General features: G+C 38.5%; 4 protein-coding genes across 6 annotated transcripts; 3 read left to right on the forward strand and 1 right to left on the reverse strand.

Moving 5' to 3' along the window:
• The first annotated feature begins 154 nt into the window (after nucleotides 1-154).
• Nucleotides 155-4150, forward strand: LOC113680870 (uncharacterized). The gene is made up of 4 exons (XM_027197918.2): nucleotides 155-405; nucleotides 1561-1653; nucleotides 2844-2947; nucleotides 3587-4150. Exons 1-4 carry the CDS (start codon nucleotides 327-329, stop codon nucleotides 3812-3814), a joined length of 504 nt encoding a protein of 167 aa, XP_027053719.2. The 5' UTR covers nucleotides 155-326; the 3' UTR covers nucleotides 3815-4150.
• A 543-nt stretch (nucleotides 4151-4693) lies between these two features.
• LOC113680846 (uncharacterized) lies at nucleotides 4694-10999 on the forward strand. The gene is made up of 4 exons (XM_027197896.2): nucleotides 4694-5607; nucleotides 6662-6751; nucleotides 8229-8332; nucleotides 9336-10999. Exons 1-4 carry the CDS (start codon nucleotides 5523-5525, stop codon nucleotides 9549-9551), a joined length of 495 nt encoding a protein of 164 aa, XP_027053697.1. The 5' UTR covers nucleotides 4694-5522; the 3' UTR covers nucleotides 9552-10999.
• On the reverse strand, nucleotides 9790-18948 carry LOC113680844 (uncharacterized). Of its 3 annotated transcripts, none has more exons than XM_027197893.2 (7): nucleotides 18673-18948; nucleotides 15331-18265; nucleotides 14719-15031; nucleotides 13704-14267; nucleotides 12821-13417; nucleotides 11413-12138; nucleotides 9790-11213 (listed from the first exon to the last, which is right to left on the reverse strand). In XM_027197893.2, exons 2-7 carry the CDS (start codon nucleotides 18238-18240, stop codon nucleotides 11074-11076), a joined length of 5250 nt encoding a protein of 1749 aa, XP_027053694.2. In that variant the 5' UTR covers nucleotides 18241-18265; nucleotides 18673-18948; the 3' UTR covers nucleotides 9790-11073. The 3 variants fall into 3 exon arrangements, with proteins under 3 accessions (XP_027053694.2, XP_089038879.1, XP_089038880.1); XM_089182753.1 differs by having other exon boundaries at nucleotides 15331-18306; nucleotides 18673-18933; XM_089182754.1 differs by having other exon boundaries at nucleotides 15331-18336; nucleotides 18673-18933.
• A 109-nt stretch (nucleotides 18949-19057) lies between these two features.
• Nucleotides 19058-22674, forward strand: LOC113680845 (uncharacterized). Its single transcript, XM_027197895.2, has 2 exons — nucleotides 19058-19851; nucleotides 21427-22674. The coding sequence occupies exons 1-2, from the start codon at nucleotides 19499-19501 to the stop codon at nucleotides 21692-21694; spliced, it is 621 nt and encodes a 206-aa protein (XP_027053696.1). The 5' UTR covers nucleotides 19058-19498; the 3' UTR covers nucleotides 21695-22674.
• The last annotated feature ends 569 nt before the right edge of the window (nucleotides 22675-23243 follow it).

Raw genomic sequence — 23243 nt, forward strand, 5'->3', positions numbered from 1 at the left:
GCGAGATTTAAATTACCCATCAAGAATGAAAAAACATTAATCTAGAAAAAGACTGATATAGCAATATAGCGAGAAATAACTATTGAGAATGAGAAATTGTAGCGGTAGAGAGAGAAATCACTAGGCGAGAGTTAGCCTTTCATAATTTAGCTGACATTCTCAGTTGCGTGACACGTCAGAGCCTCAGACAGAAGAGGACACGTGATTGGTCAGTTCTCTTTAGTCCTGACCCAGTGTCTCACACCTCCATCAAGTCGACTCACTCGCTGATGAACTGACCTCGTTCTGTAAATTCTTATCACGCTATTTGTTCTCCATAATAAGAAATGGCTGGGAGTGAAGAAAACGTGCGAAAGATAGTTTTGGGTGTAGACGGAAGTGGACACTGCGAGCGAGCTCTTGAATGTAAGTAAATTATTTCGAGATGACTTTTTCGGTCGAACCATAATTATTCAGGTCAGGTTCAAGCTGGTCGAGGGTTGTGCAGTATTTTTGATCGGAAAAAGCCGCAGAGTATGAGTTGTTTTTTTAAGCATATCTATCTGGCAAACGTTTTGAGATCTGGATGTGAAAAGAATCAATCATCTTTTGGGTCGTGTCAGGATTCACGTACTTCCCCACAGTTAATCATGTGTAACTGAATACATTAATTTCGCGATGGAAATACAATTTGTAGGAGCCGCAGGGATTCGGAGAGAGTTCGAATGCTCGGAATAAAATCATATAAATAGTTTTGAGGTGGACCGGAGTCATTTGAGCTCGTTGTGTTCTAGAACAGAGATTCACTTAACAAGTAGTACGCTACAAATTTTATTACTAATTTTCTTGAGTAGTGGATTACAGGTACTTTGGTAATTGTCATGTGACTTCTCGTGAACTGTCAGAAACATGAAGCCTGTCACGTCTAGCGGATTTCTCATCATTAACAGGCATTTAACAGTCAATCTCTCGCATTTTCTTGATTCATTTCTCGTTGTAACATACTTAGTGGTGACTATTTTATTTAGAGAGAAAAAGAGCTGTACAAACACCTCAGTGATATCTAATGAACCATCTCTTCATCTGAATCAAACAAAATCCAATTCTTCAAATGGTTTCTGTGGCTAGTTTGTTAAATGATGAAACTGTCTCAAATTTTCCAGACAAGTTTGCCCTAGATGTAAAAAAAAAGTCATGAGAATTGTGCTACCTTGTCGTCAAATTTAGGACCCCTATATACACTGAATGGATTTAAATGAAGAATGGATGGTAACACCCAGTAGTTAATGTATATTATGTGATCCAGGGTAAAGATGTTGTTTACATTTGCTTCACAATAATAAGTATTTGATCGATATGCCATACTTGGCTTAATCCATTTATTTTTCTCTTATGCAATTAGCTTCCATTTCAAGCAAGAACTTTTTCATGCACTAAGGAGATGTCATCACTTGGGAATATGTTATCCTTATAAAGTGTGTACTCCATGATTTCTTGCTCATTGTTAAAATAATCATTAGAGCAAAATTTTCAGCCTTTAACATTTTGTTCTCTTATTTTATTTTGCCTCTCTCTACACAGGGTATGTCAAAAATCTCTCTAACAAAAAAACTGACAAGTTATTTATAATCCACGCACAGGAGCCTCCAACAATTCCAGCTGCTCCCTACCCCTGTAAGTAGAACTAAACCTGTAAGTACCCCTGTACATGGAACTAGACCTTAGTTATAGAAGACAATGGTTCAATGAAAGTAATTGTAAAATGTTATGATTATTTGGCTGTCAAGCATGATGTAATGGAGTTTTTATGTAATTTGTGTGGCTATCATCGTACGGATTACAAATAACTCAACAGTTGAGAGGTGTATGTGATAGTCTTGCAGATATTGTATATACACACACTGTTGGTTTTATGCACTTAAATTTTGCCAAAATAATAACCCAAAACCTCTAGGCCTTGCAAAGGTTGGTTTTGATTCAAATATAAATATCAGTCCAATCCCTAGTTATACTACTGTCACTTTTAAAGTTCTGGTTTGCATTCTTTTTTTATAACTGGCTACCAAAGAGTCCTAAATAAGCCTAATGTTCAGATATGGGCAGTTTTTCTTACAGCATTCTCATCTGTCTAGAAAACCCTTCAACCTTTTCAGTGGCCTTGATAGTCTTGAAATTACCTTTTGGTCTTGTTCCTTGAATTTGATTGAGTAACATTCTTAACCTTGAAAAACCCTTTGATTTTTAAATTACAGTTTGAGAATACACTTGCATGGTTTTTTTCTTTTAACCCTTTCACTCCTAAGATCTCATAAGTAATTCTCTATACTGACTGCTGTACAATTCTTATGATTTTAGTTCTGAGAATTTGTTACTGGATCAACTGATAATCCCCTAATTGATATTTCTCTTTATTCTCATCACTTGTTTGCTTTAAATTACATGGATATTGTTGGGAGAAATTCTTTCTTGGTCACTCATAGGAGTTAAAGTGTTAAATACAATTGCTGAGGTGATTATAGTGATGCCCATGCCCTTATGGTTGAGGATTGTCCCTATAATAAACTGAAAAATATTACTAAAACAACTATTTGCCTTAAGCTCATGGAATGTGGTTCAATATTTCCTTGACTTTGTCATAGGGAATATTCAGCAATAATTACTTTGCCTCTGGCAAATAACGTTAATAAAAATATTACATGATCCATGGGCAGACTGCTCCCTCAACCAATCTGAGAAACCTAAACTCATGGTGAACCAATTGTGCAGATAATGAACTTGGAGCTTTAATTTTTTTTTTATAAAAGCTTATTCATTTGATTGGTAATTTGCAGACTGAAATGTTGAAATGTTTAATCTTATTTCAGATGGTTATGCATACTATGAGGAATGGCAGCATTTACTTCAGAAAAGTGATAAACATGCCAAAGAACTGTTGGAGAGCTTTGGAGCAAAGTGTAACCACCACGAGGTTTGTGATTTTTTTATATATACATTTCGCTAGTGAACTGTTGGATAAAGGGTCAATTTAAAAAAAATCCTGAGGATTGTGCTGGTGAAGCAACATTGAAGGTAAGTAATCTGCTTATTATTTTAAAAAAAACTCTGGATAAGGACTTAAATTAGAAGATAGAACACTGTACTCCTCTTTGCTTTTCATTCTGAAAGTGCATATGTAGGGTGAAAATTCCATGATGAGAGTTACTATGCCCTCCTGAAAATAATTTGTTTCCTGGTCACAGTGCCTTTTTTTGCAGCATCCTTTTCTCCAGAAAATCCATAAATTAGGAGTGGTTAACATGGTGACTGGAAAGTTTTGTTGCATAGGCCTCAAATGGCATCAAGCAGACTGACTGAAGTCTTAGAAAGCAATGATTAAAAGTGTCTTCCCTGGCTGCAGACTGAATGTTATCCACAGGCTAATGGGAACAATTTTCACAGAAATGTATGCACCCTAGCTTTTCTAGAAATGTATGCACCCTAGTCTCAGTTTTGGACTAATTGCTGCATGTTGCCAGCCAAGTTGTTTAGAAATTATCTCTGCTGCTAACTTTGGCAGCTCATAAAACCATCTTATTTCAAAGTAAGGGATTTGCTTTTATCTTGGTAGCTGAAGTTTAAGTTGTACAAAGAAGAAAGTAACAGACCTGGGGAAGTGATTTGTAAGCTGGCAAAAGATGAGGGTGCAGATATCATTCTTATTGGTTCACGTGGTGTTGGAACTCTGCGCCGCACATTTCTTGGTAGTGTTAGTGACTACTGTGTGCACCATACCCATATTCCTGTGGTGGTTATTCCACCTCAAGATTCACATGGTGACCATGCCCATGCACATTAATTATATATTTTACCTTTGAAGAGTCCAACTCTCATGTTAAGTGTGTAACACTGATTGTAGAGAGGGGTAATCATTCATGATCTCCAAGTGCAAAATGGGCACAAAACAGATAATTATTGAAAATTTCACAGGAACCTGAAGGCATTTGAAATAGAAAACTACAATGGTTTTTTTCTTTTTCAACAATAAGTCTTCTTAGGGTTATAAATATCATCAAATTGATTATTTTCTTGAATTTTAACTTTTGATTCACTGTTAGTAACTTAAATATACTCAAGTTTCTGCAATCTAACTGTTTTCAATATCTTCTGTGGAGATTAAAAGGATAGAAAGGTATTCTGTTGTGGCAAGAGTGTTATTAATGCATCTATCAATTTGAAGCATTAAATTTCTTTCTCCCCCCCCCCCTCCCAAGCAACCCTCTAGGAATTTGAGTTTTGAAGATAGGTTTGTTCAAATTCACAGCACCTGGGCCGAAATTGCATTCAAATGACTTACCCTGGTGCAGGATTTGATGGTCAATTTTTTTGTAAAGGCAAGATCAGTGACCATGACTTTCTTGTAGCCTTTTTCTCCTGAGCCATCTGCTCCTGAACATAAACTCTTACCCTTAGAAGGGGTGTTTTCCGCTGGAAAGAAATGACAGCTCCAGTTCAAATTTCCTACCCCACACAGGCAACAAACAAATTCCCCACCCCCTGGAGCACAGAATGCGACAAAATACTGGTAGAAGTTTGCAGGCATAAATTCACGGGCTGCATTAAGGAGTGCCAAACATGTACACATGCATTTGAACTAATCCCAATGAGGGCACTAGTAATGATCTAATAATAATATGCACATTCAGGGTTGTCAGTTATTTGTGGCTTTCACTAACTGCATGGTTTATGTTGGAGTAATGAAATGAGCTTTTTTTAACCTAAACTCATTGTTACACAGACAACAGACAAATGCCCGTGGGTTTTATGAATCAAATAAACATGACATGCATGAAATTAAAAATCCCTTAGGACAGTACAAGGTTCCACTTCCTTGTTAAGCGAATGAACTGAAAACAGTTTACCCCAAACAACCATCAATTACAGAATAATATCAAATACTCTACCTTTTTTTCTTTGTTGCATTTTCTAACTTTTTTCAGCTATCATTTTGAAGTAGCAACAGTGGTCAATTACAGAAATCAAACCTAAAAGTTACCTCCACAACCAGTCAGAGTAAAGGAAAATATCACATGACTGTTAAAAAAACAAGTAAACTGCGAGCAAGTGATCAAGTTGAGTTTCATTTTAGTTTTGCTTCTGATTGATTTATACATATAGGTTGACATAAGTTTACAAACCAAGAACCGAGTAAAGAAAAGCCTCATAAGATCACTTTTTACACTCAATTGACTCCAGTATGTCACCTCATTGCTTACATAGTGGCACAGATTTCCTTTAAAACAATGTGATCCCATATAGAGCGTGGTTCAGGAATGACAAGTATTTTTAAACCATTTTAAAAAATTATTGATTTGAAACGTCACTATTAAAAAAAAAAAAAAAAAAAAGCCTTCCCCTCCCTTCATGAGCTTCACTGAGGAGAGATTCTCGCGACTTTCGTGTGGAATCGAGCGTCTTCCCGCGCCCACGCGTGTTGTTCGTGGGTTCTGGATGAATTTCCGACAGGTACCAGTTCATTTTGTCCACGTCCAAACGTGAAAGTCAACATGTCAGCTGAAGCAAGTGAATGCACTGCGAGGAAAATTCTCATTGCAGTCGATGGAAGTGAACATGGTGATCATGCATTCGACTGTAAGTATATCGTGGAAATACGGCGTTCATAAGTGTATCTTTTTCATTTCTCTGCTGAGAGAAGGTCATGTTCTAAACGTTCGACGCTGTCTTACGAGGTCTTTGCGTGATCGAGATCACGCACATTTTCAAATGAGTCTCCACTCTTCCTTCTAATATTCGAAGTAATCAGGAACTTTGAATTTTTGGTGCAAAAGAAACGCCATACGTAGCCATCGAGAAAACGAGTCATTATTTCATTTTTGCCTTTTTGGATCTGACAGAGGGCCTTCTCTAAAAGTTGGCCTAGTGCCACTGAGGCAACGTTTGTACGTTTTGTTAGTAAGTGGTAAACGCGAACTGGCTTACGGAATTTCACAATTTTGCTCCAGCGCATTTTCATACATTGAAAGGCTCCTAACGCAGTAAAACGTATCAGGGTACTCAGCACAAAAATAAATTCTCAAATACCCAAAAATGATCAATATTAAACTTCTCCTTACGGTGACCATAGTTAACAGGCTTGAAACAGTCGATAAACTCATCAGCTGGAGGATTTTACATCAGTTAAACTCCAATTTTTTTGGGAAGTTATGGACAGGAAAATGGGTCTGGCCAAGAAGAAAGGATTCTGAAGTAAATCTGTCGAGTACATAGTTTAAAGTAGGCTCCCCAACCAATTTTTTGGCCACAGGGAGAAATACATGTGGGGTCCTGTTTAACACTGCCTGGATTATGAAGTGTTTTTCTCATGTGAATTGTAGATGTTCTTATATAATGAAATCAAAACCTTTTTTGATGGAGTAGTTGAGTGGCAAGGTGATTGGAAGTGATTGGAAGTGATTGGAAGTGTTGACTTTCGTTAGAAATCGGCCTTAACTCTAGAGAACCACTATAACTGTTACTCTTTAAACCCTTTATGCCCATCAGTATTTTGACCCAGGCAGTCAAAGTGATGTCTTCAGGACTAACAAAAAAAATAATTTTCAAATAGTTACAGCTCTATATATAAGATTATTGCCAAAGATCAAACAGGTGATTGTATACATTTTTAATAATGAAATTTTAATTCAAGGGTACATGGAAAAGATTCATTCTGCTGGAGATTCTGTGATTGTGTTACATGCATTTGAGATTCCTTCTCTTCCATATTCATCTGGGCCATGTGAGTATACTCAAATGTAGCACTTTTGTCCATTATAAACTCTTTTATTGGCATGCAGAGTATAGGTTGGTAGCTAGGTCATATTTATGGTGTGCACACAAATGAAAGGGGAAATATTCTTGGGCCCCCAAGGCAGGGAAGGGAAGGGAAGGGAGGGTGTTAAAAATTAAGGTGGGTAGTGCAGCAACCCCATCCTTTTTTCAGCCAAAAGCAGATATTGTCCCCACCTTATTTTATACATGAACAGCCAACAAAATAATAATTCTGAAAAATATCAAATTCAACTCGAAACCCACCAGAGAGTGTGCTTAGCCGTAAATGGCTACAGCCCTACCTAATTTTAGACCAAAGCAAACACAGCTGAACCTCTCTGTAAAGGCCAACCTGAAAACATCATCATAGTTTGAGGTGGGGTGTGATATAACACCTGGTTTATTTTGGACAGTTACAACACATTTGTTTTTTTAAACCACATTTAAAATTGTGTTCATAACAGGATCTGAGTGTGTATTGCAAACCAGTTTGCATCATCCAATAGCAGTGAAACAAAACACTGTGGTACATATTTAAAAAATTTTATTAAAAAAAAAAACCAATAAGGTGTAACATGTAACTTCACCAGTGAAGGGCAATTCATGTAGAGCAACCTTTTTGCTAATGTTAAATGAAATGATGGAGATTGTGCTTGAATTTGGTTCATCAGTAGTATCACTGCAACTTGTAAAACTTGAAACTTGTTCACTTTAACCCCCATGATGATCATGACAGAATTTCTTCCTCACGATAGACAGAGAAGTGATGAGGGATTATTGGTTGATCCAATACCAAATTCTCCAAACTAACATGATAAGAATTTTACTGCAGATGGTATAGAGAATTACTAATGAGATCTGGAAGTGAAAGAGTTAAAAAGTTTTTTTAATTGTTTATTTCATTTGTTGCCTGATTTTTTTTTGTAGAAAAAACATTTTTAAAGTACAAGCAATACATTTCTGCAAAGTATACTACAAAATAATTATGTTCCTGGTAATGCATCAACCAATTTGAAGCTTCAACATTCCCTCTTAGCAACCTCCCACCCTGGGCATTTTAACTGTTTAAGATTAGTTTGTTCAAATTCCTGTCCCTAGGGGCAAAAATTGTGTTCAAATGCCCCAACCAATTTTTTTTTTGTAGAAAACAACATCAGCACCATGACCTCCCAAACATTAATAAAAAAGTAAAAACCTAGATTATGTAGATCTTTACTTCAGAGTCATTTGCTTGCAAAGGTGAACCTTAATTAAACACTTAACACCTTCAATTCAAATTCCCCACCACACCCAGGCAGGGAAAGCAGTGACATATGACTGTGGGTTGCACAGAAAAAGGAGGGATTTTTAGAGCTTTGAATTGATTGGCACATAAAACTTTTAGGATTTAATCAACCATTATCAAGCTTTTTGCAATGAACAAACATGTTAATTTTTTATGGCAGTTGTGTTTGCTTACTATGAGGAATGGAGTGAAATGGTCAATGGTCTTAGAGAACAGGCAAAAGAGATGATGCTGGGGTATGAAGAGAGATGTAAAGAGAAAAAGGTATTTTAATATCCAGCTCTCACAACTTGTTATTCTTTTATTAAACCCAATCAACACAGAGCAGTTTTGTCCATCTATTGTCAACCCTCTTTTAAACTCCAATGAGTGAACAAGACAGAATTTATCCTCACAATATCAATACAGCATCAAGCAGACATGTGATGAGAATAAAGACCAATATAAATTAGGGTTGTTCTTTGGTCCAAAACCAAATTGTCCAAGTTAACAGGAAGATTTCCAGATTTCATGGAAAAAGAGAAATAAAACACAAAACGATAGGACAAAATCATTACTACATGCTTAGTTTATCTGAAAGTATTTAAATGGGGATCCAGGTGTGCCAAAGGGGAAAGGAGGTTGTTGTTACATTCAGAAAACTTTTGTCTCTTGTGTTCAAGACATAGCTCCTTTACATTTAGAGAACTATCAATTGAGGGTGTCTTTTAGGAGCAATGATGAAGTGATTACAGATCACTACATCCACATGTGACAACATTGAAAAATCAATTAAGGTAGCAAGTTACAGTGTAGTTGGTCATCCCTTTTATCTCATCAAGGTTATCATTTTAAGCCCAACAAGATTGGCCAGTGATGGAGGTTTAAATTATAATTTTTATGACTAAAATGCTCATCATGGGAGTCATAATAAACATAGGTGATTGTAGCTGATTAGTCAGCAAAGTGGACTGACCAACTGAGTAATTTGGTCTCATCAACTGAGTTGATAATTTAATTAAATCAGCCAATAGCGATTACAAGTAAGGGCTAACACAAAGGGTTCACTCTTGAAACATCAGCTTTAGAACTGATGGTGGCCAATTCACATCATCAATTCAGTTTTTAAAACCAAATTATCTTTTATTGCCCAACACTGATGCAGCACCACAGTTTCTTTAGAAACATCTCTGTTATTCATTAATCAATTGAGTAGCTTATTATTACTGTTTTGTAGGTCCATTTTGGTTGATTTTTTTTTTCTTCAATTTTATCCTTATTATTTTAGTTACATTATGAGATGATCCTGATTGCTGGTAAGCCTGCAGGTAATGTGATATGCAGTGAGGCTAAAACACAGAAGGTGGACCTTGTTATAACTGGTTGCCGTGGACTGAGCAAAGCTAGACGTACAATCCTTGGAAGTGTTAGTGACTATGTAGTGCACCACAGTGGCCTTCCTGTCTGTGTAGTACCTCCTCCTTTAAAAAAACATGACCAATGAAAAATATTCAGGTACACAGATCTGATTCCAGCTGCAATTAGACATACTGCTCCAAGAGAAAAACACTTTTTGGTTTACACATGAGGCATTCATTTTTCATAAACGTCTTAATAACTGAGAGTGAGGGCCATACTAGGGAATATTGGCCTGAGGTCCATACCAAAATGGCTAAGGGCCAATATTCCCCAGTACAGCTTGAGCAAGTGAGAAGTGAGGTTAGTAAGTAGTTATAATTATATGGCACCCAGACAAATCTTGTTTATTTTCAATTTGCAAGCTTTCCCAAACTTAAATAAGTAACTGTCGGTATGGCAAAATCCTGACCAAGTAAGGGCCAATCAGAATGACTGGATTTACCTCAGGATTTCATATGTATCTTGTAATGTAATTAAATTGAGTATTTTAATTGGGCCTGTTTCAAATGCCAAGCTGCAGTCACTAGAAACTGGCATAGATCACAACTTGTTTGATCTGTGTAGATGATCAAAAGGGTTACAGCTCTGCAACTGAGAAAATGCATTACCACTGAAAAGGATACTTATTAAAATATTGTAAGTAGTCTGAGAAGATTTTAACCAATTATTATCAAAATAGGGGTTTCACTGGTCATATAACCAATCATTTAAACATTATGAACATGCAAACAATTTAAAATATTTCTGGTTCAAATTTTCTCTGCGTTATCTAAATGGTTACAGAAACTTTACCAGAGTTATGGAGATTTAGATTGCCGTAACTAAAGATAATTATCATTTTAAAAGTCCATTTACCATTGCAACTTTCAGTCACTGTCTGGTACTTAAAAATTTTTATCTAGGCTACATCAAATTTCCATGATTACAAAGTTTCTCAATTTTGGATCAGACTCTTTCACGTGTGTCTTCAATTATCATCAAGATAGTAATTAACAACTATTCACCAAAGTGGAGCTAGGTTGCCGCGAGGTTAATATCCACTGCAAGCCACAGCCATAGAGGTGAACAATTATCTTAGAATATACTAGATCAGTGAGATAATATTGCACTTAAAGATGATTTTTGTTCCTGCAAGATTACAATATTTTCTGCTGCAAATCCCATGTTAGTCACTTGAGGGTTAATGACAAAGGATATTTTTAGTTTGAGTACCCAATCAAGAGTGTGCCTTCAATGCCATCCACTGATTTAGTATATACTAAATGTCAATTACAGACCCAGTTTACTAAGTGCATTCAGAAGTTACAATCATCCACATATCACTCAATCCTCTAAGATATTTTAACTATTGCCACTTGACATATGGTAAGCATAGAGGTCAGTAATATTATTAAGGTAATTTAATTAAGTGTACTAAGCTACAAGTATTTACATACTGTAACTGTAGAAGAATTTTACTATTTTGAGGTTTGAAAAACTGCCCAAAAGTATTCTTGCATAAACATTGAAGTTAAGTGATGTTAAATTTCAAAACTGGATTGTCCTTTTTATTTCTGTGGTTTGTTATGCTTTGTCCTCCAAACTATAGCCTTGCAGATTTTCCTAATTTAAGATTTTTCTGAGCGAGAACTGGCACTAGATATTTCTTTAGCCCCGCTCCGTCTCCCTCTCCCCAGCCCTCGCCGTGAAGCACCGCGGCCTCCTCTTCCTCTTCTCACTGATGAACTTTTGGTAGGACTTGGTGACTCTAAATCATGAACAAGAAAATTCGCATCTATAACTTCTGGTGAGAACTTGAAAGTGTGCTTGATAATGATGAACTCTCACTCTCTCTCACTCTCTTCAGTTATTTCATCTTTTTTTCCCTCTTTTTCGATTTGTGTTTTATACCACTATAATACATTAACAGTTGAATGACGTAAGATTGAGTATTACTGAGAATTCACCTGTCACGTTTTCTTGGGGACAGTCACGAGCTAGTTTATTCTCGTCAACCCAGTTGATCCACGCTTTCCATAATTCACAATGTTCAAGGGTCTTCTTGTTTCCAATCACTATCATTCCTCTACGGGCTCGAGTCAAAAGTACGTTCATTCGTTTATCGTCATTCAAAAAACCGATGAACCCGTGCTCGTTGCAACGTACGGCGGAGAACACGATAACGTCACGTTCTTGTCCCTGGAATCCATCCACTGTTCTGACTGAGACATTTCCAAGATTTTTTTGATTCATCTTATCCAAGATCAACTTAAGCTGCGCTTGGTAGGGTGTAATTACACCTATCCCGTCACTAGTCACGTCTCCTGCCCCGAGAAGATCACTGACCACTCCACACACTAGTCCGGCCTCAAAATCGTTGGACTTGGACGACCCCTTGCTCTTTTCCATTGCCGAATGTGGCGTGTTAAGGAGTGCTACAGGCATCTTCTCGTTTGGCCATATGAATCCGACAGGGGCTTTCCTCTCCGACTCAGTCACACCATCCTCAAGCTTATCATCATAAAATTGACATGATGGAAACCGCGCTATGGATGGGTGCATTCTGTATTGAATACTGAGCATGCGTACAGGAACTCCCACTCGGCGAAGCCGTGAGAACATGGAACATGTCAGCAGGTCTGGACCTTTAGCAAACTTGCTTAGCACCATGGGAGGAAGCTGCTGATCATCTCCTTAAAGATGCGGAATAAAACAGATTGAGCTTACAACACTTTAACCATAAACACAGATATGTTGGAAAGAATCTACAAATTACGTTTTGCATTTCGATTTTGTTTGCTGCAAAAAGGCGAATCAACACATTTTTTACTAAGCTGCTCTAAAGAAGTCATTGCTCTTCTCCCAACAAACGTCCCCTCCCCTGAGAAAAACATTCTTCATTCTCTTACGATAGATTCGTTTAGTTATCGTTTGCCAACGTTCGATGATCACTAGCCAGAGTTGCATTACGCATTCCTTCAAGTGGGTTTTGTGGGGAAGAGAGTAACTACTTTCTAAAAAATCATAGAGAGAGAGAGATTAGCATCGCCCCTACTCTACTTGCCCTTTGTCTTGTACCCTCGCCAAGAAACAAAATTATCCTCCTCGATTTCTCCATCAGTGAGAGAGTTTTAATATGATAATCTGGATTCGTTATTTCAATAGAGACTAATGGTTATTCTTTTGCATTCAGATTTTCAATTGCTCGGTAGCTTTGGTTAGAGGAATATCGGCTCCAAGAATTTGCAGTCAACTTATCTGAATAAGGGTGTGGGTTTTAAAGCACTCCATGGGAGAACGAGCTACGTTGGCATCGTCCCCAATACTTTATGTGAGAAAACAGCGGATTTCTCTTATCTCTACTCAGCAACTTACCCACTAATACAAGCTTCTCGCAGCCATGTGAAAGAGGAACAAGGATTGCTGGTTCGGTAGCCTGTGAGGCCTCATCGACCAAAACTCGCTTGAACACGAACTCATCAAGTAAGGACGAACCCGCACTTATAAGAGTAGTGCAAACAATTTTGCAACTTTCCAGAATCTTCCTTGCCACTTTTTTGTCGATTCGGCCATTGGGGTCTTTCTTTCCAGACTTTATTTGCGAGTATTTAAACTCAAAGGTCAAATGATTTATGTCCTTGGACACTTTCCACCCAGAGCTTCCAAAGCGAACAATCTCCTCATTTTGTAAGCCGTGGTCCAAAAGCTTCTTTAAGAGGTTGTCGACACCCTCATTTGTCTCAGCTACAAGAAGAACTTTGTCATGGCTGCTAAGAAGCCAGCGTTTCACAATCTCTGCGCTCGTGATGGTCTTTCCAGAGCCCGGAGGCCCCTGTATAAGGGTTATGAAGGCGTCAGTGCAAGTGGCATCCTGAACAGCTGCATTTTGACTTTTGTTACCAGACCACTTTGAGAAGGAATCGGCCGATGAAAAAGTTCTGGTTTCTCCGTCTGTTCTCACGACACTTGGAGCTGAGAAAGAGAAAGTTGTTGACATCTTTAACTTATAACTGCATGCAGGAATTACTTTCTTTAAAATTTTTTTTCATTTGAAACTGAGAGTTCACTAAGATGTGATAGAGAGGGACCCAGCTCACGATAAGATCGCTGCCTTTTGCTCTAGTGCATCAATAACATTAGCACCAATTTTCATTATGCAAAGATCTTGGTTTCAAAAGGGGAAAAAGTTCACATTTTGCCATGCTCTTGAAAGAAACAGGAAGATATAATTTGACGAAACCGATACTGGAAAACATACCAATCTCCGTTGTAGAGTTTTCATCTACTTGCTTCCTTGAATCTTGACTTGATAGGTCGTCAACACAGAAACTGCCGACAATTCCTTCAAAAACGTTCTGCCCATATTTCGTTGCGCCTTGAAGAGCTTTCAGTGCTGCTGAAGTGCGTCTGTATCCAACAAGACTAGGAAATTTGTAAAGATACCAACTTCCTTTAAGAATGTTTTCCCTTGAAGAGTCATCTGAACTTGTGGGCCAGACTATATCAACTGTTAATATTGTTCCACAGATTTCTGCCACTTCACCAATGTATTCACGTTTAGAAATATCTGATCGACTGAGGGCCACGCCGTCTCGCACACGGAATGATTGAGTACCTCTTGTAATTACCAGTGTAAATTTTAGTTCTTGTTCACTGCATGGAGTAGCTTCAGCCGTGATACGGTGACGTGAGTAGACTCCTTGAGATGCTATAACTGCTTGCTGCACCTCCTCCAGTGACTCTAAAGTTATTAGAGAATTCCAGTGCAGAAAGTACGGTAAGGCATTTGGGTGGCAAGTGAAGCCTTCCAAGGGCAGATGACCTACATGTAAAATTTAAAAGGATTCAATTCATTCCAAATTAAAATCTATAACAGAAATAATTTTTTTCAACCCGCACGTTTGCTGGTGTTCCCAGAACAACTCGCTTTCATGACCTGACAATGCTTAGGTTTAACCACACCGGAAAAAAGTTTGAAATTGTCTAGGTGGATTACTTCCTTGCATGGTAAAGCAGCACAGACATGGTTGATATAACATAGATTGAGAAAAAAAATTTACCATCTTTTCCCTTCTTTGTTAACCTCTTAATATGTTTGTCAGATTTCATCGCATGGGTGTAACACAAAACTCTTTGCTTCCCGGTTGGTTATGATTTTATTTTCAGTCTTCTCTCTATTTGGCGTCGATAAATTGTGTTTCATTTTATATATTTCAGAGTTCCTGGAATTACGATTGTGACTATCGTCATCATTATCATTGTCACTGATTTACCTTTGCACATGACTTGAACAACACGGCATCCGGTGGAATAGTCATTTCCAAGAAGCACAGCATCGAATACCTCATACATTTGATCGACACTGAAAATGACCTGTCTTTTCCATAAAGACTCGAGACATCGCTTAAATCGTGTGAGAAGCGTGATGTGAACATTCTCGCCGAGGACAACGTCAAGATTGAGTTCCTGTAGCCCGCTAAGCAAACAGATTAGGAGATTTTTGTAATGATCAGGTGTCCCTAATGAAATATCTGGAGAGGACCGCCAAAGAACGGACTCCAAATGGCAAGCTATGTGATGCTTCTCCTGCACAAAATATCAAAGAAGGAAACAAGGCTTCTTTAAACAACTTGCTACAATGGATCATGAAATTTAGCGGTACTCAAGTCTTAACACGATACATGGTAATATATCTACCCCACCCCCTTGCACAACATGCGAGAAAAACAAGTAATTTAACATAAACCTGGCTAAATTGATGCCACGATGGCAGATAAAAAGGGAGAAACGGGTTATTTTTATGGCCGGATGTACTATAACTCTTTGCTTCCGCTACCTTTACAGATCAAATATTGCCGAAATGACAGAAAACGACTATTACAAACCTTTTCGTTAGATGAAGAAGTCATTCTTTCGCACATTTCTTCCAAATGACTAGTTTGTAAACATCCCCTTTCCAGCAGGTCTTGAACTCTTATGATATTTCTGTCCAAATCACTAACCGACTCTTCAGGGTCACATTGAAGGTCTGGGAAATCACCCCTGTGGTAGACAAATTCTTCCTGCTTTTCATTACTTCCATACGGTGTTTGGATGTTTGATTCACCTTCAAGTGAGTCCGCATTTCCAACGGCTTGTTTTGAGGAAAGTTTCTGAATCTTGTGACCAGGATCGAAATGATCATAAACACAGAAAGCTTCCAACTCAAGCAACTTCTCTCTTCGAAGTCGAGTTTGAAAATCTCGCGGCAAACTCGACTTAAAACGATCAAGAGCCACACTCATGATAGGTGCACGATCATTTTCATCTTCCTTTAAACAGATAAACGTGTTCTGTTTCTTTCCTGTGTAGATGTCGAGTCGTCGACCATCCAAAGCAAAACTGTAGCCTGCATTTAGCTGTAGAAAATGTCTCTCTGATGACTGAACATGCACTGAACAAAAGGCCTGAGCAACGTTTTCCCCCTCATCTAGAGTCAGCACTTCACAAAGGTTTAGTGGAACTGACATCGCCAAAGAAATGACCCACTGTATATCTCCAAGCAAAAATTTGAATACGAGCAGTTTTTCAAGGAACGAGATCAGGATATTGTGAAGTACCTTCCAAGACAATTCTTCACCCTCTGTTCTGTACAGAAGACGCCAGTGCTTCTTATGGCCACGTGTAACTTTGATAGTTTCGATGTCGTCTCTAGAAAGAATTCGGGATTGGTGAAGGGGATTAAGAAGGGACTCTAGATCCGCCTTTGGAATGTCTGCTGGTAGACGTGTGCATTGTTCCCAACTAAACCTGGAGAAATCAATCAGGTGAATGTACTCTTCAATGCATCTTTCCTTGTTGGGTTGCAGGCACCACTTGTAGAGATACCGAAACAATCTGTACTCACTAAGCCGTGACTCTTGGTTGGATAACAAAGCAAGCATGTCTTCCTCCTCAAAATCCTCCAGCTTTCCAGTTACAACATTTTCTATCATCTGGTCGCTTTCGAACAACATTGCTCCTTGGTACAATTTTTGCCAGACGAATTCTTCATTTTTTTCATCCTTTGTCGGAGCTTGCAAAATATGTGGCGGGATTTTCACTTTCTCGCCAGTTTTAGCAGCGTCAATAGCACGAGAGAACAAGGCTGCGACAATCTTACATTCTGCAGAGTTGATTCCTTTGCTATCCGCCCATTTGTCAAACAAATTGTCCAGCTTGCCAACAACAGCGTTGCTGTATTTGGCAAAATACTTCAGAAAATCATCTTGCGTGGGATTTGGTCTTTTAGCAGGTTTAGCTGCAGGATATTGGCTTGGCTCTGTTCCTTTTTTCGGAACGAGTTCTTCATCCCAGCAAACGAAGAATTTGTCCCCATCAAGATCACTTCCAGCGATCTCATCGGGATGTGGACGACTTCCTTGTGTTGGAAAAACAATGCAGTCTACAAGATGATGGCATTCAGGAATGTCGGTGCATCGCAAAACCCGGATATCGCCTGGGTGATAGCAAGGATTTTTAACCACCACCACGCGTGTTTCTGTTAAGATCTTGGGGCTTCCTCGTATCGTTGGCTGAAAGAAGACCGTTGTGGCTCTCAACTGCCCTGATGGATCGCAAACGCCGTAAACATTCCTCGATTTCTCAATGGGAATTTTCAGCTTCAACGCAGCAGACTTTTTAGTTTTGTGCAGTGGACTCGATTTGGGTGTCTGAGGTTCCCTGACCCGGTTGCGCAATTTTATAAGTCGTTGCTCAGTTTTGGGGTCTATTTTTCCTGTCTTTAACAAATTCTCCGCTAGTTCAAACTCTTCATTTACGCACAAGAACTTAAAAGCAACTTCATGGGCTGTGGTAATCTCTTTAAGTTCCTGGAAGTACTGTTCTTGCTTTTTTAGGAAGACCTCATCGGAAATACCAAGCGCTGATAAAAGCATGATGTACTGTTTGTTCAACGAACCAATTTCATTCGGCCTCGAGAAGCCCTTGTCGACGATGCCAAGGAGATGGGGTCCTGAAAGCTTCCACGTAAATTTCTCCATCGAAGGGCGGATTTGGATTTCCTCTTCCAAGCAATCATTGTGACATAGTACTCCTTTGCATCCCTTCAGGCGGATCTGAAATACCGACGGTATCGCCGGTGACTTGATGCCTTCGTACAAAGTTTCCAGGTTCAAACTCTCAGTCACTTTCAATGCACATTTAGTTGATATAAAACCACATCCATCTGTAAAATTGTACTTGTCTCGTTCCACGTCATCTACAACGCCTATTTGATCTTCAGGAATACTGCACGCAGGCTTTGCAGTCGAGAACAGCAATCCGACTCTAGCAGCTCTTTTGGCAACATCTTGAATTTTCTCAAAGTTCCCAAAACGGCTCAAGATCTCCGTCACACTACCTTGCTTCTCGTTGTAAAGAACACAAGTTCTTTCTCTGAGCTGACTGGCACTGTGGCCAAAGAATAAGAATCTCTCTTCAGTAAAATCTTCTTTGTATCTAAGAATGACGCCGTGTGTAAGAAACTTCGACACGGCATCAAACCGCGTTGAAGGACTAAAGTGGACTACCAGAAAGTTGGCAGGATCATATTCTCGATACAGAGGGCAAGGGCTGTTTTTGGTATCCTGTACAACTTCACAAGCGAAATCCTTCCATTCCAATTTCTTGTCATCTTGAGCTTGTCTGCTAACATTTACTGTTATGGTTTTTACTGCAATACATTGACTATCTGCGGCACCTCTTTTCTTCCGCCGTGGGTAGTTAATCAAGGGATAAACATCGTCTTTGCCTTTCCCGACTTGCTTCAATTCCATGATTTCTAATAAGCCTAGCCAACTCCTGATTCAAAGAAAGTGTGCAGTATTTTAAGCTTCGCCTGTCTGCAACACCGTAAAGAGCAGATACTGTCTCTATCGATCGATAGTACGGGTGTCATGCAATGAAGATAGGCATCAACGTAATCAGGTAGAAACAGTAGCTAACAGTATGAGACATGATATCGAAGTTTGTCATTTGCATAATCAACACTGTTTTGGATCCATTACTCAGGGTATAATTACTAAAATCTATCAACGGTTACTGATGTGTTACTGACGATTTTGCATTACTGAGCATTTGAAGAGAGTTTACTCTTTCCAAATCAACTTTAAATTTTCTTTTGTCAGAATTTTAGCATGTTTCGCTTTAGCGAAAAATTATTCCAGCTGCATGAAAAAACTGCTCAGATATTGTAAACGTTAACTTACCAAACTAGTTAAAGATTCCCGAGGAAATCCTTGGCGTAGCGTGGAATCAAACGCAATGAAATCGGCTCAATTCGTTAGCAGTTTCCCATACGCGGAAGTTCTTTGGCTACTGAAAAGTTCCTTGAATTCACTGAAACTACAAAACACAACTACTCGATCACAGGATTAATTCCCCGAAAGATGATGCTAGATACCTGTTATTTCATCGCACTCGGTTAAATCCTTTAACTGATAAAATATTATCAAGTCTTTCCGGGAAATAAGATTGTGTTCTATTCCCCGAAATCACGTGATGTTTTGAGACTTCAGTCTAAAGATGAGGGTCGGGTAAGTGAGGATTTCGGAACCTGAATACGGGTATAAATGCATGTTACATCGTTGATGTCTTGATATCTTCTATCTGAGTAAATTACTGATAATAGTGCGCGATTGTAGAATTAATAGGATAAAAGGCAGTCAAGAAATCTCGGTACATCAATTCTTCCTTATCGCGTTTTGCCCTTCCGGGTGGTGGTGAGTGAGTTGATTAACGATTTTGCATATTAAATGTCAGTTTTCAAACCTGCTTACCAAAGCGTAAAGGGAAAATATCAGGGAAAATAACAAGGAAATAACAGAGAAAATAGCACCACATAGGATTTCATTTTCGATGCACAAATTTATAAAGGTGTGCTTCGTTTATCAATGCCGGTATATAACTGATATTTGATGGCTTGATAAACGGTGGTAAAATTTAAAGAAAGGACTCTTCAAACAATCCGGCTTTGTGGCTACAACTAACAAGTCGAAGCTAGTTATACTTCAACTGCTGCATTTCTTGTTCACAATGCTTCGAGTCTTCATCTGTGGAGCTCACAGTGTTGGTAAAACAACCTTAGTGAACGAAGTTGGAAAGCAGTTAAACTTACATGTGGAAGCTGAAGTTGCTCGAAAAGTGATCACGGATTTAAATCTTCGACGAGAAGATTTTGACCCAAAGACTAATCCATCGAAGTTCGAAGAGCTTCAGGAAAGAATTCTCGAAGCACAATGTAAAGTCGAGGAAAAGCATTCGAGAAGTGGGACGCCGTACATAGCAGATCGAGGAATTGATCCATTGGTTTATTCTTTGATGTACCTGGGAGAAAATAGCATGAAAAGACTGTTGAGTTTGCCGTCAAGCCAAGAGTGCATAAGCAGGTGAGCTTTACAATCATGTAAAATACCAAAAATAAAAGTAAGAATTCAGTTAAATTCTTTATTGATAACAGTCAGTTAAGGCTTGATAGGCTATTTGACTATGAAAGATTCTCAAAGTAAGAAGTTTGTTTATTGTCATGGTAGTTTCTTGACGATGGTGGTCCGACATTTCCTGATGTTACGCGTTCTCCAACGAAGCGGAAAGCTCATCATATGATAAACCGTTGACACATATTATTACATAACTAAAATAAAGTTCACATGATGATCACTTCGCGTTCTGTCTAACTGACATGTTTATAGTGATGCTTTGACTCAGAGAAAATCTATCGAGACGGAAAAGAAATAACTCTGAGATTACACGCTCAAATTATTCAATGCTTCAAGTGCATTTGCATATGCAAAACCGATCATTCTTTTTGACAACAAAGTCTGCTTTTCTCTGAGATGTACGAGACGCTGTTTCGCTACACTTGCCAGAGCTAATTAAAGTCAGGCGAGCTATAGTTTAATAACAGACGATAAAATCTCCTGATACCTGTAACAGATTCACCTAGTCGAAACAATAGATATTATCTCTCGAGGTTCTACATTTGCTTGATTTGCTCCAAAGACGTTACTATAAACTTGAACTTGAGCGATCGTCAATTTCTAGCATATGGTTCACGCAAATCTCAATTTTCCGAATTTTTAAGGACAGTATCTTTCCCCTTTTAAACCTATCGCAGTATAATCAGTATTTCCATCTGATGGCTCATCATTAACAAGACACTTCAGTCATGGGGTTTTTATGCGACACTCAAAGTTTCTCTGAAGAAGTCTTACGAGACTACAAAAACAATTAATATAACAATAAAAGTTGCTTAAGAGCATTAGACACCACACAGATAGATCCTACCTCCGTGGGCTTTGTCTTTAAGGTTTTATTTTTAGAGCTCGACTTTCGTGGTGGCCTGGTCTGCGTTTGTCAGCTGACATTCCCAAAAGTTTCTGGTTACCTTTAACTTCGTGCTCGATGAATGTCATTCAAAAGGGAACATCAAGTGTTTTTGTGGTTCGTTTGCGCAAGTCTCGTAAAAGTATTTGGATTTGTGCTCTAATAGGAGATGTTAAATTTTTCAATATCAATAAGCCCACATGCCCATTTGTGAGGTATAAAAATGGAAACTCGAGCCAGAAGACGAGATAAATGGATCAACTGATTAGGGTATTATACTGAAGTTCCAGCAGGTATACAGGCAATGTAAGAGTTGAAAAGACAGGCTTAGTAGACTTCTGATGTCTTCTGCGAAGCGTGATTCAGTCCAACGGCTTTTCACCTATGTACATCTCAACAAAAAATTAATCGAAATATAAGCCAGTTGATTCTCGAGTCTAGTGATGGCTACGATGTCAGATTATATTAGCTGAATCAATTGAAAACAAGCCGAGCTGTGAGGAAATACGTAGTATTCAAAGAACGTTGCCAAACGGGATCATAACAGGGGCATATCCGGTCATGTGACGCTTTCAGACCAATCGCTTACGAGAAAAAAATATTTGATGGATTATAGTGCTTCTTATGTTTTATTCCAGGTATAGGACTTCCTTAGTGTTCGTGGTGCGACCCTTCCCAGAATGCTTACAGACCGATAGCATTCGCCTCGTTCCGAAGATGGAGGACCTGCTAAACTTCACAAACCTGATGGAGGAAGTTCTTCAGGGCAACAGAATCCCGTATACGGTCATCGACGTGTTAGACCTAAAGAAAAGAGTTGATATTATTCAAGAGAAAATAATGGAATGCGGAAGCCTGAGAGTTGTTGCAAGGACGGATGGAGACTCCTTAAATCGAGATGATTAGGTATCCTATCCAGTGGCAAGACACCATCACGTGATTTACTCGCGTGATATCGATGGTGAAAAATAAAGAAGCTGCGTCTGTGCTCTCTTACTTTAATAATTGCACACGATGCAGCGATCGCACGAAAAACGTTTTAGGGAAACACGAGATACAGTCGTGTATTTTTCACGCCTTCTTGATTGTCCTCATTTCTACGTTCACTTTCAGTCTTTTTTTATACGGAATTTATTACTTTCTTGCAAGGAAGCTTGCAAATGTTTATATTACTGACATTGCTGTGGGTAGCTTAAGCTCTGGCTAAGTTGTGCTTTTCTAAATCAAAATATATTCATAGTGTCATCTTTTAGAGATCTATTAACCCTCTAACTCCCATGAGTGATCAAGACAGAATTTCTCCTTACAATATCAAGACAATATCAAGAAGACAAGTGAGGAGAATACAGAAAAATATCAATTAGGGATTATTGGTTGATCCAAACCCAAATTCTCTCAACTAACACCATGAGAATTGTAAGGTTGACAGAAAGGAGAATTACTTATGAGATCTTGGGAGTGAAAGGGATAATTACGCATCACAGCAGATAATGTCTGTGTAGAGAGAAAAGGAAAAAAACAGTGCTTACAGGGAACCTATAACCACAAGCTTAATAGATCCACCGAAATAATTATTTGTACAAGATATCAAAGCTTTTTGATGGAAAGTCTCTGTGCGTTGTCTTGTGCTACAGAATTTTGTAAGTCTAATAACACCGGTACCTTCATGTTTATCTCTGAAATTGCCATGCGACCCATGCGAATGTCTTTTTCATCTGCTGATTTTGTGTTACTCTTTAGATCGCCTGTCACTGAAAATCAGCGTCGTAATCTTCGTGACATGACAGACTTAGAAATTTCCTTTTCAAGGTATCATAGAAGTCAAACTGTTATTCTTGTAAAAGTATACATTTTCTTAAAAGCTTAATAAACACTGATTTCGGATATTTCATTTAAATTTATAACTTTTACCATCGAACAGAGTGGGAGGTTATTCTTTTATGCCGAGATGTTTAACAAGATAAGTTTATTTGACGACACATTTTAATCAACGTCTCTTTCTTATCGGAACGTGATCTGCACATACGCCTGTATTGGAAGAAAAGAAGACCTTTCCCTTTCTCCTTTTCGCGGCCTCCGGCCAAAAGTAATCTCGTAAAAAGACACTTCAAGCGGCTCGTGAGGGCGGAAAAATACCACAAACGCGCGGATTAGCATTTCATTTAATTTTATTGAGATATTCAAACCGAAATATGCAATTTTCAGAGCTTTATTCATAACCCTAATAGATTTTGTTAGTCTCTTATCAACAATTTTTAACCACGAACACATAGTCTGGTCTGCCTGTGCCCACGGTATCAAGGAACACTTTTCATTCGACTTATGTATTCTTTTGTTTTTATGTTACCATGTTCTCACTAAGAGCGTAACTCCATCTTTCTGTGTGTAAACCACACACAACTTACAATTCCTCTATTCGCTCTGACGAAGGGCTAACGCTCGAAACTTTCGCTTT

Source organism: Pocillopora damicornis, chromosome 9 (genome assembly GCF_964200805.1).
Source record: "Pocillopora damicornis chromosome 9, jaPocDami1.2, whole genome shotgun sequence".
In the NCBI taxonomy this organism is placed as follows: Eukaryota; Metazoa; Cnidaria; class Anthozoa; order Scleractinia; family Pocilloporidae; genus Pocillopora; species Pocillopora damicornis.

What these genes read in the sequence shown, in the direction of transcription:
- LOC113680845 (XM_027197895.2), top strand. Translation starts at nt 19,499, where the DNA reads ATGCTTCGAGTCTTCATCTGTGGAGCTCACAGTGTTGGTAAAACAACC. An exon ending in AGCCAAGAGTGCATAAGCAG is followed by an intron (nt 19,852 to 21,426) that starts GTGAGCTTTACA and finishes GTTTTATTCCAG; the next exon opens with GTATAGGACTTCCTTAGTGT.
- LOC113680844 (XM_027197893.2), bottom strand. Translation starts at nt 18,240, where the DNA reads ATGGAATTGAAGCAAGTCGGGAAAGGCAAAGACGATGTTTATCCCTTG. An exon ending in AAACTCTACAACGGAGATTG is followed by an intron (nt 13,418 to 13,703) that starts GTATGTTTTCCA and finishes TCTCTTTCTCAG; the next exon opens with CTCCAAGTGTCGTGAGAACA. An exon ending in TCCCCAAGAAAACGTGACAG is followed by an intron (nt 11,214 to 11,412) that starts GTGAATTCTCAG and finishes TTCATGATTTAG; the next exon opens with AGTCACCAAGTCCTACCAAA.
- LOC113680846 (XM_027197896.2), top strand. Translation starts at nt 5,523, where the DNA reads ATGTCAGCTGAAGCAAGTGAATGCACTGCGAGGAAAATTCTCATTGCA. An exon ending in TCCATATTCATCTGGGCCAT is followed by an intron (nt 6,752 to 8,228) that starts GTGAGTATACTC and finishes TTTTTATGGCAG; the next exon opens with TTGTGTTTGCTTACTATGAG. An exon ending in AGAGATGTAAAGAGAAAAAG is followed by an intron (nt 8,333 to 9,335) that starts GTATTTTAATAT and finishes TTATTATTTTAG; the next exon opens with TTACATTATGAGATGATCCT.
- LOC113680870 (XM_027197918.2), top strand. Translation starts at nt 327, where the DNA reads ATGGCTGGGAGTGAAGAAAACGTGCGAAAGATAGTTTTGGGTGTAGAC. An exon ending in TCCAGCTGCTCCCTACCCCT is followed by an intron (nt 1,654 to 2,843) that starts GTAAGTAGAACT and finishes ATCTTATTTCAG; the next exon opens with ATGGTTATGCATACTATGAG. An exon ending in CAAAGTGTAACCACCACGAG is followed by an intron (nt 2,948 to 3,586) that starts GTTTGTGATTTT and finishes TTATCTTGGTAG; the next exon opens with CTGAAGTTTAAGTTGTACAA.